Source organism: Chiloscyllium punctatum, chromosome 12, assembly GCF_047496795.1.
Source record: "Chiloscyllium punctatum isolate Juve2018m chromosome 12, sChiPun1.3, whole genome shotgun sequence".
Lineage (NCBI taxonomy): Eukaryota > Metazoa > Chordata > Chondrichthyes > Orectolobiformes > Hemiscylliidae > Chiloscyllium > Chiloscyllium punctatum.
The window spans coordinates 28554908-28570213 of NC_092750.1; the positions used below are offsets into that span (position 1 = coordinate 28554908).

General features: G+C 34.5%; 1 protein-coding gene across 9 annotated transcripts in view; it reads right to left on the reverse strand.

Annotated features, from left to right (window-relative positions):
• Positions 1 to 285: 285 nt before the first annotated feature.
• iqsec1b (IQ motif and Sec7 domain ArfGEF 1b) overlaps positions 286 to 15306 on the reverse strand; it is a 484326-nt gene continuing 469305 nt past the window's right edge. For 8 of the 9 annotated variants that reach the window (XM_072582214.1, XM_072582212.1, XM_072582221.1 and 5 more), the window contains 6 exons: positions 14949 to 15074; positions 10160 to 10259; positions 9841 to 10002; positions 9384 to 9560; positions 7510 to 7559; positions 286 to 4074 (listed from right to left, as the gene is read on the reverse strand). In XM_072582214.1, the coding sequence (XP_072438315.1) occupies positions 3490 to 4074; positions 7510 to 7559; positions 9384 to 9560; positions 9841 to 10002; positions 10160 to 10259; positions 14949 to 15074 (1200 nt within the window). In that variant the 3' untranslated portion in view covers positions 286 to 3489. The remainder of the gene's footprint in view (positions 4075 to 7509; positions 7560 to 9383; positions 9561 to 9840; positions 10003 to 10159; positions 10260 to 14948; positions 15075 to 15306) is intronic. The other variant, XM_072582220.1, reaches the window with a different exon arrangement.

The window sequence follows — 15306 nt, forward strand, 5'->3', positions numbered from 1 at the left end:
CATGCCCCTCATGACTACATAAACTTCTATAAGGTCAGCCCTCAGTCTCTGACACTCTAGGGAAAACAGCCCCAGCCTAGTCGGCATCTCCCTATAGCTCAAACCCTCCAACCCCGGCAACATCCTTGTACATCTTTTCTGAACCCTTTCAAGTTTCACAACATCGTTCCTGTAGCAGGGAGACCAGAATTGCAAGCAGTTAGATAAATATTAGAGTTTGAAATCAAGCAACTTAAAATATTGTATATTTCAAAATTTCAAGAAAACCATTAAATAAAAAAAACATCAAGTTTAATCTTGTATGGTTTATTTTGCGTTCTCCACATTATCACAGTCATAGTTTGACATGGATAGGGCTGTGTACTACTTACAATTATAATGCATAATAAAATGAAAGCACTCCTCTCTCCTTCCATACAAAATGGATCATGAGCCTTGGAGAACAATTACAATGCATGAATAGTTGAAAGCATCTGAAAATTAACAGTCTGTTTTCAAGTACTCATCACTTGCAATAAGCTAACAATTTGGTATGGGCTGCCACAGATGTATAACAGACCTAAGCATTATGGTAGATTAGAAACAGAAGGAATGCAACCCAAATTATTGGGTATATTTGTAATAGTAATTTACACACTATATACAAATTAAAGGATTGCCGATTCATTAGCCCCACCTCTTGTTTAATTGCCTACTCCTCTCCCCATTTCTCCCCTTGAGATATGGCATTCCATTCCAAGTATGTACACAATTGCTTCTTTATAGTTGCAGGCAGAATTGGCTTTGCCAAATGATATTGTACAATGAGTACAAACCTAAATGCATGCTGGATTGTAGCAACACAGCTTTTACATGAGACAGTAATCTAACATTAAGATTTTCACTTTGTATTTGGTGACTTTCATTCAGTTTGTTGTTACAAGAAACAAGCAGCTACTGCAGCATGCAGTGCACGATGGGAAAAAATCTGACATCAGATGATTGCATTTTTTTCTTTTTTTAGAAGCAATACAATACTTGTACACTAATATTAAAGTGATCTTATCCAAAAAATTACATTGTCATACATTTCATTCTTAACTTAAAAAAATCAAATACAAATACACATTATTTGATTTATTCCAGAAAAGATCAGGTCTGCAAGATAAAGTGGGTGAATTACAGGCCACAGTGTATTCCTGTTGATCTGGCATCATCTGGTAGAAATTATTTGCATAAGCCAAACATATATGCTAAAGATCCAACATCTTGATGAAAGTCTAAATGCCATGTGTTTGAACTTGTGTACACATCAGCACTCACAAAACATGCAGAGCTAAACATTAACTTGGACAAACTGATTATACAGATGCTTAAGCATTGGAAATAAAAAGAATCCACACTATTCCCAATTTAATACATTTTTATTTACAATGAAAATTTGTGGTCATTTCAAACAATTTATGCACAGTATATGTAACAGACAAAAGTCTTCCTGAAGGAGCTATTGTGCAGTTTATATAGGTCCTGGACCTTGAAACTAACCCTTCCCACCACCACTATCATCTCAAATGGCAACCAGATCTTTTTTGGAACAGGTTTGGGATTACAATTGGACTATACTTATAAAGAGGTATGAAGAAACAGTCTAAGTATTTTAATATGAGATCACCCTACTTCAACTATATTTAATGTCAACACTGAAACTTTGCAAATATACAGTATGTAGAGTGTAGCCTCATCATATTAACATTAAATGTCATGCAAGATAGCCTGCTTCATCGAAAGCGCTTTGTTCTTTATACTGTAAGGAACAGAATCCCAGGAATCAGTCTGATTCCAAGAGATAAGACTTCACGATCTATGATATTCAAGAATGATTAAATTAATAAACCTGACATTTATTCTCACTTCAGTACATAATTATAAGAAAATATTGCACATTAAAGAAACTCAACTTAAAAAAAAGGCTAAACTCTATCTGCTGTATTTGCTCACTATGGCAGCTAACAAAGTGCTCAGTTCATAAGTTTGCTGGTATTCATGTTTGGTGAATTTGTTGTCAGAATAAAAAATATTAGTCTGAGCTCATCTTCTATGTCAGAATGGTCCAAGCCAGAAGTGTTCCTTCAGTTTTAGCAGACCCCTCACATTGTCACTGAATATATTATTTTGCAAGCTGTTCACTTCAACAGTGTGTCTGCTGCAATAATTAGATTTTATTTGGTATCACCAATCCTTTTTTGAAATATAGGGACCATATTTTAAATTTCATAAAACAAGTATAGTAGTGATGTGAGAGAGATGTACTCAGCCTGCTGAGTGCAATGTACTTTGAAGCAAAAATATATATTTATCTCCTGAAAATTATCTCAAAAAAGAAAGGAATTTTATCCTTCAAAATTTTAATGCTTTATCCTGCTAATTACTTGAGGTGGGCTTATTAATATTCATGTGTGCGCAAATGAACATGGAATTCTGTTTATACTGAACTCTCATTTGTAAATGGATGAAATAAATCTGGATCTATTCCAAATGTTATCCCTTCATTTTTCCCACCTGATAAGCAATTATTATTGGAATAAAGGATGCCAAAACAGATGATTAAATACCATTTCAATAGCAAACTGCACCAAATTTCACAGTTAGCTCACTATACTAATTTCAATACTGATAAGTCAAATAGGCTTTCATTTTTCTATTAAAATATGCATGTTATACACAAAGCAGGTCTTGATTAAAATAGCATGTGATGATATAGTTGGCACACTTAAAGATTACAATTGATGTGTTTGTTGTTACTGGGGGCTAAAGTTGAATAAATACTGGAATAGTTTAAAATGGTCAGAATTCCACAACTTCATTTTTATGTTTCAGTGCTAAAATATAACTGAACCTACACTTTTCCTTTAAACTTGAGGCATGTTTTGCAGCTTCAGGGTGCTAAGCAACACTTTTCATATGCAATTCATTATTTTTTAAATGATCAAAAACAGAATTCAAACAAACTATAACAACCTTCTATCCACAAAAAGGGTTTCAGCAATTGTTAAAAACCAGTGTGATGAAGCAAGTTAGATTAGAATCCACATCATATTCCTTTCTTACAGACTCCTATATCTGAACTAACAGAAAAGCCATCAGGCAATACTCCAAGGGAAAGAAAAAAAAAGCCGTAACATCTGCTCGAAGTCCAAGAGCAAAAGCACTGAATGGCAAGCAGCACAGTAGGCTCCCAGCTTGCCTCAAGCAAGGCAAAAAAGAAATCAAGGAAAATTTTCCACTGAACGCCTGGAGGGATGAATCCAATTACAGTACTTTCTAACATTACACTGGGAATGTAAATTATGTTACTGATGGGTTGCTATATAAAGCACACAGTAGTAATTCGACCGATTAAAATTAAGAAGTCAGATTTACCTTTTGCTGCATTTAAGTGTTTTCATAAGAGTTAGTGCAGCTTCTTTGTAATATGATAAGTGTTCAATGTTCTAAGTTCTACCTTTCCACCTAGACTATTGTGCTGATGCCACTTGTGTGTTTGGTCTTGCCACTGGTAGCAGAAGGGGGTTGTTGGCCATGGAGATGTTGAGGATGCTGTGAGTGAGTAGGATGCTGGGGATGGGGAGTGGGTACAGAGGCGTGAGCTGCATGCGGGTGTTGTTGCACATAGGGAGCATGTTGGGAATGCGAAGTGTGTTGGGAATGCTGTATGTGTTGGTGATGCTGATGAGGGAGCTGAGCATGTTGAGGTGGGTGGTAGTGGTGATGATGATGATAAGGAGGTGGGAGGGGCTGGGTCTGTTGCATATGACAGAACTGGGAGTGAATTGAGTGCAACTGCTGCGTCTGTACTTCTGTCTGGCCTGGGTGATGCACAACAGAGGAATGTTGCTGATGTGGTGGATATTGAAGTTGCTGAGATGACCCTGGTGTGGAATAAGCCTGGGAAGAGGATTTCCCTCTTTTACTACCAAACAAAGAACCAAGCAGTGATGATGAATTTGACAATGTCTGGTGAGGACGGATTGGACACTCTCCTCGTGTAGATGTGGTGGCTCTTCGACGTGCATGAGGGCTGTTAATGACTGACCCCTAGGATGAGAAAGAATAACATGTTATTTATTGAATTAAGCTTGTGAAAATTAATTTAAACTAATATTAAGAGAAAATGTTGCTGTATATTTTTATGGATCAAACAACATTCAAAGACCAAACAATCATTATAGTAATTTGATCCCTACTTCAATGAACTATGAAAGAACATTTCTGCACTGTATCATGAGTTTTTTTTCCACAATTTAAAGTTTATAATGAGATGGGTTTTTGAATAAATGAAAAATCTCTCAGGAGTGTAAACATCCAATGTATATTATGTTCTTTAATTAATGCATTTAACAGATGAATCCAAAAGATGTATAATCCCTCACCATAATTCTTTACGGACACAGGATTTGTACTTTTCCAACTTAAATCTTCATTTTCAATTTGGGTATTTTTAACATAATTTGCAGAATCCATTAAAACTCGGCATCTGAAGTGGGTGCTAGTTTACATTCACCTCAAAGTTACAATGTATCTGCAAATAACATACAAGCCTGGGTAACCTAGAGTCAGGTCCTATGAAAATTGCATTGAGTGAACATAAATTCCTGACTATGATTGAAGAAAATATTTTCATCCATGATATTGATAGAGTCTTGTGAATAAAACAAGAACATTTAGGTGGCATCCTGAGTTTCATCATTTTCTTTCATGTTTCAATCTTCAAATCTATGATTTTGCAAATACAGTTATTTATCCACTTCTTTGCAATCAGAAATTAGGAAGTAGGATTCATTGCTAGCCCACATTTTGCTTGGACAACATGTATGTGTATGTTTCACAGGAGCTGGGAGATAGTTGATTTTTTTTTCTTTAACAAGATATCAACCACAGAATAAGGGAACTTTACGTGCAAAACCTGCAAGTTACCCACTTGTAATCTAAAGATTGATAGGTCAGGATGGTTTGAAAATTAATCAGATTAAGAAACCCTAAACTTCATGAGGTCAGTGTAATGATGAAATAAAATTACATCTTTTTCACCAAAATTGGAAAACAGCTCTGATCTAACAACTTAGCCTTTCAACTGGAGACAAGAATTCACCCTGCTTGGAATTTGTTCATCATGAATCATTCCACTTTTCGAAAGAATTTTTGAAGTTGAATGATTATTTTTTCAATTAGGATTAAGTTATTATCATTTCATATCTGGGTAGTAATCAGTCAAAGTTCAGTAATTGAGAGTCATGAAACTTCAATACCAAAGCAGTCTGTTCAATAACTACTCAGTGAATCTCCACAGATACGTACTAGAGTGTGATAATATATTGTCATCAATCTTAGAGTCAGAGATTCAGTACAGAAACTGACCCTTTGTTCCAACCAGTCCATGCTGAACATAATCCCAAACTAAACTAGTCCCAACTATCTTCTCCTGGTCCATATCCCTCCAAAACTTTCCTATTCACGTAGCTATCCAAATGATCTTTACAAAACTTTTGTTTAAAACTTAGTTTCTTAGTATGTGTCCAACTTCAACATGGTGAGGGACATGATATTGCTCGAGTTAGAGCTTTTCAAATGAAAAAGAAAGATACTGGATACTAAAACTATTCTGTTTATCAAATTATGACAATTTAATTAGAGAATGCATTGTGGTTTTGGCTGGATACACACTACTACCAGATAATTAGGCATAATGTTCATATCTACAAGGATCATATCTACAAGAAATTCAAATCTTTGTTATCAGAACAAAACAGCCACCATGCTATTCAGATTAGAAGTTAAACAAAAGCAAAATTTTAGGTATTAAATTTTTGTCCATAGGGTAAACAAAGAGAAGCTACAACCACAGTTTTCAGTAATATACTTTTCCATACTCCAGTATTCTGTAAGATTTAAGATCTGAAATATGTTCTTCATATTAGCACAAATTATTTTTCAATTACATCTCAATGAGCAGCAGCACCACCCCTCCTCCAATTAACAGACTGATCTGAAAATATCTCTTGCTAATTGTACACTTTTGTTATGTAGTTATCTTCCATCTTTGTCTCCAAACATTTCCGGATTAAGGCAGGAGAGCAGGGGGATCTGACTAGTTACATTTTCCAGTGTGTTTGTTGACTGTCTCTCTTCCCAAATGGAGACAGGAGTCATGCTTAAGTGACCAACTTTTTCGCTTCCACCAGAACACAATTATTGTTTCCTTCCATGACGGAGATTTGCAGAAGTGTTACGAAATAATCTCCAGATGCTAAATGTGAATGTCCACAGTTAGATGTGGAGCTATTGGCTGCATGCCAAGAAAATATATAAATGCAATGTTTTCTGAATCTTGATTAAAGGGCATTCAGACACAAAATTCTTTGATGTCACACACCGTTGTTATTACATTTGCTGTGATGAAATATATTTTTAGAAAAGGATATATCTGGTGCATGACAGACTCTTAGTAAATTCTGTGTCACTCACTGTCTCAAAATTCAGTAGTTATCATGGTGAATATGTTAGTTTCTTTTTCAACTCTTCCACAACACAAACAGTCACTTAAATAAAAAAAGAACCCAAATACTTTGCTTTACTTTTGACAACCTATTTTATGCATACAGTCTAATTGTTCACTTCAGAAACTTTGTAGAAACAAGACCAAAGGACTGGACATACCATACCGGGGCACAAGTCAGTTACAAATAAAAACATTTCCAAAACCACCTTTGAGAATTTACAAGACATATCACAACAAAGACACTTGCACAGACAATAATCAGTGAAGACATCAAGAAAAAAAGGTTTTGATATAAATCATTTTCAATGCAGAATTACTGATAATTGTGTGTTAAAATAGCAAGTCTACTAATTTTAATGCCATTACATTTTAAGCATGCATGGGCAATAAATGAACTTGGAGCAGGAAGGTGTGGGTGAATGCTTGGATAATGAATGAGTTTTCATGAAATCCACAATCAGTTCATCTACTCTATCCAGTTTTTCTATGCGTTTCCAAACAATGCTTTCAACTGAAGCACAATGGTGCTTTAACAAAAAAAGGTAACAACTTAAGAACTCAAAACCTTGACTGAGAATCTTAAGTGTTATTCTGCAAACTGATAGCCAACAAAAAAAGGAGAAAGTTTAAGTGCAGCTCATATAAAGCAAAATAATAAACTGAATCCATGTTTCAGTGTCACAACATGGCATATATTAGTTTATTCAGCATTTCACATGCTGATGATTTCAAAAGCTTCAGATTCATCGCTGCCAGCAAAACCACATTCAGCTTATTCCATCAACAATGGTGTGCCTTAACAAGAAGCCTGACTATGCGCGCGAGCATTAGGTATACATGGCAAGCAATTCACACATGCATAGTCTACGTGGCAGGCAGGTTACTTGTTGGGAAGAAAGCAAAAGGATGCAAAACAAATGATTTTCAAAATATACATTATACATCCAGCTACAGATCAATTACTTCCTACTTACTTCCATATTGCTGTCTAGCGATCCTGCACTGCTGCGGCGCCCACGCTTGCCTGCCCAGGACATGCAATACCAAAGATTAGAAACTGAGAATTAACCCAGGGGCCACATCTTTGCACCCAATGCACATTAAAGGGTCTCTCTGCATACAGTACAAGCTGAGCACATCTAATTGGGAATTAGCAGGCAAACATGGAGGAAACTGAACAGCATATTATCAGGGATGGCTGCAGGCTGTCTAAGTATTGAAAAGAACCTAAAAGTAACAATGAATCATTGTTACATCTCATTGTTGATTGAGAAAACTTAGCATTTTTAAATGAAATTGTTCAAACAATTAATGCTATAGTTTTAGAAATTTTTTGTTTAGAATTCATACAAATAAGGGTGTATATTGTATAAAAATATACTGCAGACATTAAAAAGAAAAAAAGAAAACATCAGCAACATGGGTAATGCCATTTTATTTCCATGGAAGCTACATAAATGATGAGCTTTACCAGCACTTGTGGATAAGTAGAGGCAACAGAATGAAAACATCACTAAACTCTTCCTTAATGTAATCTCGCACTAATTTTCTTCAAAGCAGCATCCATTGATTTATGAAAAACTGGACCTCTAGTGGATTTCATTTTTCTACTCTGGGAAAAATAAATGTTGACTAAGAAACCTGCAGAAACGAGGTCAAATGGTGAAAGATGACAGTCTCTTCAACAGAGGTCCAAATCCCATCTTGTAACCAATGACCTTGCCTAAAATAAGCATGTTTTACTGAAATGTAGGATGTGTAGGGCTGAACATTTTATGTTAATGCTTTGACAAACATCAGAAGTGTTTGAATATTTCTGAAAATGACTTTTTCATTTTTAAAAAAGGGGTTAGAGATCCTGGACTAATTTGGGAAAAGTAGCCACTTCAGAATTTAATAAATCAACACCTTTAAGAGAATAAGTGTATATATCACATGAGAAATAATTGTGTAACAACCATAATTAACATCAACTATAAAAGAGAAGAAACAAATAGACTTGAGACCAAACATGACTCAGCAAGCGCAACAACTAAACAGTTTCCTGGTTATCACTTGATTTTGGACTGCATTACACATTGCCAAACCCCACATTAAACAAAAAAAATACACTTGGAAATGGTTGAACATATACTTGATTCAAGCACATAACACAGAATTTCTACACAGGACCATTTCATCCTAAATGTAATCCATTCCAGGCAGAGCATATCCTGACTGACTAGATCCCACAACTTACTAAACTGACAACAGGCAAATTGCAGATAATATTTCTGATCACTTCAGTGACTTGTAAATCAGAATCACTAAATAATTTCATGTAAAATACATATCCTGAAAGTCTGATTAAGATTAGACAACATGTACATCTAAGATTATCATCCAACACTACTAAATTCAAATGTTTTCTTCTGATCAAAGTTCAATTTTCCAAATGAATATGCACTTAAAGTAACAACAGTTAATAGCATGCAAGTACTGATTATTAATTAGACCAAGCCCATTTATTTCACAAAATACAATAATATTCTTTGGTGTCACAAAACTGGAGGAACAGCAATTTTGCTGAAGATTAAAAAGCCTACATTTGACATTAATAAAGTTAACACACAAAGTTCAAACATTGAAAATTAGGAAATAAACTAGATAGTTATTGGAATGAATCCTAGAACAGATTGCAAATACATATTCTGTATGTGACTTGCTACAAAATTGAAAAATTTATTCAGTGATGGTAATGACCTTCAACATTCATTAGACTACAGACCAGTCTTTGATTTCACCAGAATAAGCAACAGCATAGGTATATTTACAACACAAAGATCACAATTAATATCTAGCTTCTTACCTGCTTCTGAGAGGTCCCTGAGGGAACTACTTAGTGCGGTCCTCTTTAACCCTTCCCCAGTGGTATAACTGTCATCCAGACTGGTCCTGCTTATTGTGCCAATACCAGGTTCCTTTTTCAGGCCTGAACTTTGAGAGATACTTGGGCGTACAATTCCTTTCTGCTTTTCTAGTTCAGCTGAAGGTAAAATGTTGGATTATATTTCCTTATAGTGCATGATCAGAATGGACAATTGTGCCAGATTAATACAAGTGATGCCAATGAAAATGATTGTTTTAGTTTTGCAAACTTTCTGTTTCAGTAGACCTTTCAATATTAAAATACGTTATTTTTAGCAAAATGATGAATTCAAAAGTCAAGACAGAGTCGCAATTTGAAACTTGAAATGAATTAATTCAAATCTATTGTAGCTCACACTTCCAAGTAAAACAAAAGTTAACTCTGAATTTGTACTTACATTCTATTCTGTATTTTTCCATCTCTTGAACTTCAGCAATAGACTCACGTAGATCATCAGTGAATTTTTTGCGATCTTGTGGGTTGGGGGCATTGAAATTAATCAGGACTTTGATGTCAGCACCTGAAATAGCTGAAGTAAGTCGGATCCCATTTGGATAATCTAAGATACACAAAGGAATACTTCGCATGTTAAAAACTGTATTTATTGCCATAAATAAGTCATCATTGGCAAAGAGATAAAATCTTCTCGAAAGCTTTATTAATGTTTAATGTTTAAGGTATTTGAAAAAAGCAGATAAAGTTACTTAAATCCTTACATTGATTTTCAAAGAGAAGAACTTGTATCCCATACAAGGAAAATGACTGCCGGAAGCTGTATGTCACTGAATTTTTCTTCTTTTGAAATATCTTTGTAACCTGGACAAATAAAGTTTAAAGTTATCATCTGATCACATTGAAATTAAATAACCATCATGATTTAAATGTGGCAATGGCATGTTGGCTATTGAATGGCAGTCTCAGATTCTCAACTCATTCAATAAACCAAGGATGTCATAATTTTAAACTTTTATCTGTGTTGACCTTTAGAAGTCCTCAACTATTTGGAAAGATATTAGTCAGTAATTTTAAACAATGTCCTCATTTCATGTTTGCATGCACCTTAACAATGCTACTCCACAATGATTCATTAACAGATTGGGCTTGCATGATCACAAACTCCTGCTTATGATGAAGCTTCCCATTTTCATCAAATCTCAAAGAAAATCAATGTCAAAAATTCAGTTAATTATGGTACAACACTGAAAGCAGTAGAGAGTAGTCATGCAAATCTCCAGCAATCAATGTATGTCTCGAAATTGACATGTACAGAAATTTGGAAATTAATGAAGTTTGTAAACCGTATCACCAAATGTATTGCAAATTGAATTTCCTACAATGCTAAACTGGCTCTAAGATTTGAATCCTAACAGATAAACCTCTAAAACAGTGTAACTGCAAACCATAATCTTCATAATAAAGGTTAGCAAACGATTGCATTTTCAGATAGAGTCTCTGAAATAGATATTTTTGTGATAACAATTTTTAAAAATTCTTGAAAACATCTTTTGAAAATAAAAATTGATAAATCAAAGATAAAGTAAGATGCTCAGCTACAAAGTGCATGCACTCATTTTTAAGAATGAAAATGTACCCTAAAGAGGTTATGAATCCAAATAAGATGCAAAATGTCAATATAAGTAGTTAAAGTTAAAAACAAGCAAAATGAAAAGACAATCAAGTCCAAAAAGAGACAGGGTAAACTTATACTGAGCCTCTGAAAAGTCAAAGGAAAGACATCAATGAAGAATGTACAAACAATTCCAAGACTCTTTACTTTAAGAGCCCTGCTACTTATATCACCATGCACTGTGTAATGCTGTGCATGCAAAAGACCCCAACTGACAGAGTTTTAATCTAAATCTACTGTGAATATAAAGTACTACTCGCATTGAAAAGTCACAAGCAGTGCTATGGCAGTAAAAGCTCTGAATGCATGACAATTTCCCCTTTTAATATAATGCACTTAAAATGCCCAATTTTAAATGTTTAGAGTTTCCATAAGAGGCCTGGTAAGTGTAGGGAAAGTTTGTGTCCTATAATGGAGGAATAAAAAAGAAATGTCATTGAAAAAAAAAAGTTTTGTTCTACATAAACACATTCTTCATCTATCTTAACTGGCAGAGATCTCACCTCAGAGTAAAAACCTGTGGGTTTAACCTTATTTCAGAACTAACAGCACAATGTCTAATTCAATGTAGAATTGCGCAGCCATCTTTTGGATATCTGTTCCTATGATTTGGTCAATACAAGAAATACTCCAGGAAAAAGGGCGCTGAAGGAATGTTAGCTTAAATTCCTGTATTGACAAACACCATCAGAGACAGATTACCTTGCCGTCTCTGCAAACTTACTGCAGTATTTGCATACATAATATTGACTACAGTGCCAATAAAATTCATTGTTGTGAAACAGATTGGAGTGTTCTGAAGAAATCAAAACGCATTCCAGAAATCTACATTCTTTTCTTCTGTTTGATCCCCAAGGTTTATTTAGAAGCAGATTATTCTGAACAGGATTTTTACATTCTGTTGATTACTCAATGAGGTGAAAAGGTACTGAGAAGTGGAACACTGTATGCAATAATGTAATCAGGCACTGAGTGTACATGCTCTACCATATTAGACAAAAATCAGAGCAAATCTAATCTTCAAAAGTTGGGCAAAACATTCTAATACCTCATCTGACATTTTGACTAAAAATGGCATTCAGCAACCAGTTAAGTTGTCATAAGCATCCCACCTGGAGAATAATGATATTCATTGCTTGTATTGAAAGTGATTTTTATTGTTAATATGCAAGTATATCATAGCAAATCTTTCATGCACACAAAGTATTGAATGGAGTTCTTAAAGGCTGAAGTGTACTTCCTTAAAATGTGAATTGGAAGGCCATTTAAATTATGGATGTATAGGGAATGAGAATGCAGATTAGCCTTGCTTTCAGTGAATAGACCAGTCTAGAGGGCTAAATGATGTACTCCTGGTTCTGATATTCCTCATCTAATTTCCTTGTTTAAATTCTATTTCACATTTTAATATCTTATTTTATAGTAGATCTTAGATGTTCTTACTTCTGAAACAGGTATGATGATTGAGGTTATTTTTAGAATAAAAAATTATACAATCATCAGAAATGATGTATGAAAAGATGGAATGATTTATTTTCATAGCATTATATGCCACTTAGTGAAAGAAAATTTTGAAAAAAAATTAAACATCTAGAGGAAATGACTCTTCCATGTTTCTCTTTATGGAACTTTGTTTTTATTCTGTCTCAAAAAATGCAAAATTAATTAACAAAATAATGGGTGTTGTAAAGAATAATGATCAACTTAAATGTGTCTTAGTCACTGATTTTTGATCAGAAGTGTTCAAGTAATATGGAAATAATATGGATACAAAACTGGCCTGTAGGAGTTTCTCAGCATAACTGACACAAATTAGTTAAAATAATCAAAACGCAGTTTAAAAAATAAAGTCAGAATAGTGGTAACTATAACATGCAATGGGAATTTGAAATTTCCAGAATGTGAAATGGTTAAAAATCTAATTCCAATAATTTGATAGCAAATATCCAAATTTTTTTTAAATGGATGAAATAACATAGCACACACTGGTTGGCCTTTACAAATGTATGCAACCTGTTGTGGGTATCCAGCTATTACACTGCTTTTTAAAACACTCAACTAAAAATGCATTAGATGTGACATTATTATTGGGATAGATTTAATTACTGTTATTTAACAGAGCAATTAGTTAATTGCCACCTGCAATTAACATTGCAAACGCCTAAATTGCAAAATTATTTTAATAAATAACTACTAATCATAAACAAATCTCGAGCAAAGCAGATAATTTACATTTTGCCTGAGTGTGAAAACATGTCTCTTTAAAACCATTGCTTTGATTAACTTGAATTGTGTAAAATCAATGGTAGTGAAAGGGGGGAGAAAAAAAGGCATTTCTCACTGTTATCTAAGGAACATTTAACACTAAAACATTCTCATCCTCCTTTTACTTGTATGTACATTTCAATAGCAGATAACCATGTTCCAAGAATCCTCTCACTTTACTTTTAGTATTTGATATTTATGTAACAGGGCTAATTCGTGACATTTTGGTACGGAATCCTTGGGTGAAGAGTGAACACAGTATGATGAATTTTATTTCAGGTTTGATGATGATATGGTTAAATCTGAAGTTAGGATCTCAAAATTTAAACAAAACCAATTTTTTTAGTCTGAGATTCGAGTTGGGTACAGTATATCATTAATCAATGTGTACAATGAAAATGAGGAATTGTGAATAAACGGTAGGAAGAAACAAGTCATTTTGAATTGGTAGGTTTCAGCTTTCACATGGATCAATGTTTGGCCCTTTGCTAGTTATCCGCTTAGCTACATCTCTGACAAATTTTTACTGAAGATACAAACCACGATGAGGAAGTGAGTGGAGATGATGCCACAAAGCATCTGCTGATGGATATAGGTGAGTTAATTGAATTAGCAAAAATAATGTGAGAACTGTAAAACTGTCCACTTTGTAGGAAGAATGGAAAAACAATGTTTTTAAAAAGCTCAGAGTCTCAGGAATGTTAATATTCAGAAAGATTTGAATATCTTTAGACATTAATCATAGACTGTTAACCCGATGGCACAGCAAGCAAACGGGAAAGCAATTTGTGTATGAGGCTCCATTGCAAGGACCTTAAAAATTAGCAATGGGCCATTGATGACAAATTTGTTATCTATTTCAAATGTCTACTGTAAGTTTCAATGTGCATAAATATGTTCAGTTATTTGTTGACAATAGATTTGAAAAACTATTTACTAATCCTTGATGTTCAATTAACAGGTTTTGAACACAAAACAGGATGTAGCTGAGAAAGTTTCACTCATTGATGAAGATAATTTCTTCATCCTAATAATTAAACAGCATTAAATTACTACAATAGCAGAGGAATGTCCATGTCAGACAACACAGGTTTGCCAGAATGAGAATCACAGAATCCCTACAGTGCGGAAGCAGGTCATTTGACCATTCGAGTCTACACCAATCCTCTGATGAGCATCCCTCTGACACACCCCATACTCCATCTCTGTAACACTGCACTTTCCATGTTTAATTCACCTAGCCTGCACATCCCCGGACACTATGGACAATTTAGCATTGCCAGTCCACCTAACTTGAACATCTTTGGCATGTTGGAAGAAACCAGAGCACCTAGAGGAAACCCACACAGACACTGGGAGAATGTGCAAACTCCACATAGACGGTTGCCTAGGAATTGAACCCAGATCCCTGGTGCTGTGAGGCAACAGTGCTAACAACTGACCATCTTGCCACCTCGAGGTGTCAGAATTATGTGAGTGCGAAAATAAATTAAAATGAACTGTACTAAGGAACAGTTGTGTGATAAGGAGGAGTGATATGCTGACAAATCTCTGTTTAAGGTAACTTTCAGCATCCGATTAAACCTTTTTAGTGAAGGTAAATGACTACATACCACAAGAAGGTCATTAAATAGAAATATTTCTCGTTGATGTAAGCCAAGTTTTTGAGGCTTATTGGGATCTGGAACTTCAAATAATCGGCAGTAGCAGACTAACCGTCGATGGGGTAGGGAAAGTACCTGAAATGGCAAAGGTCAGATCAATACCACTTGTATCATTAAAAATACTAATCCCATGTAGGTGATCATCAAAAGATTAACTGCATTTTTAATAATGCTTTATTTTAAGAAATTTATCAAGGTTCTACAATTTATTTAAAAATCAAATGTTCAACAGCTGGGAAAAGCCTTTCATGTACAAATTTATTGACTAGATTTATAAATGATCACAAAATATAGTAGCACAAACCAT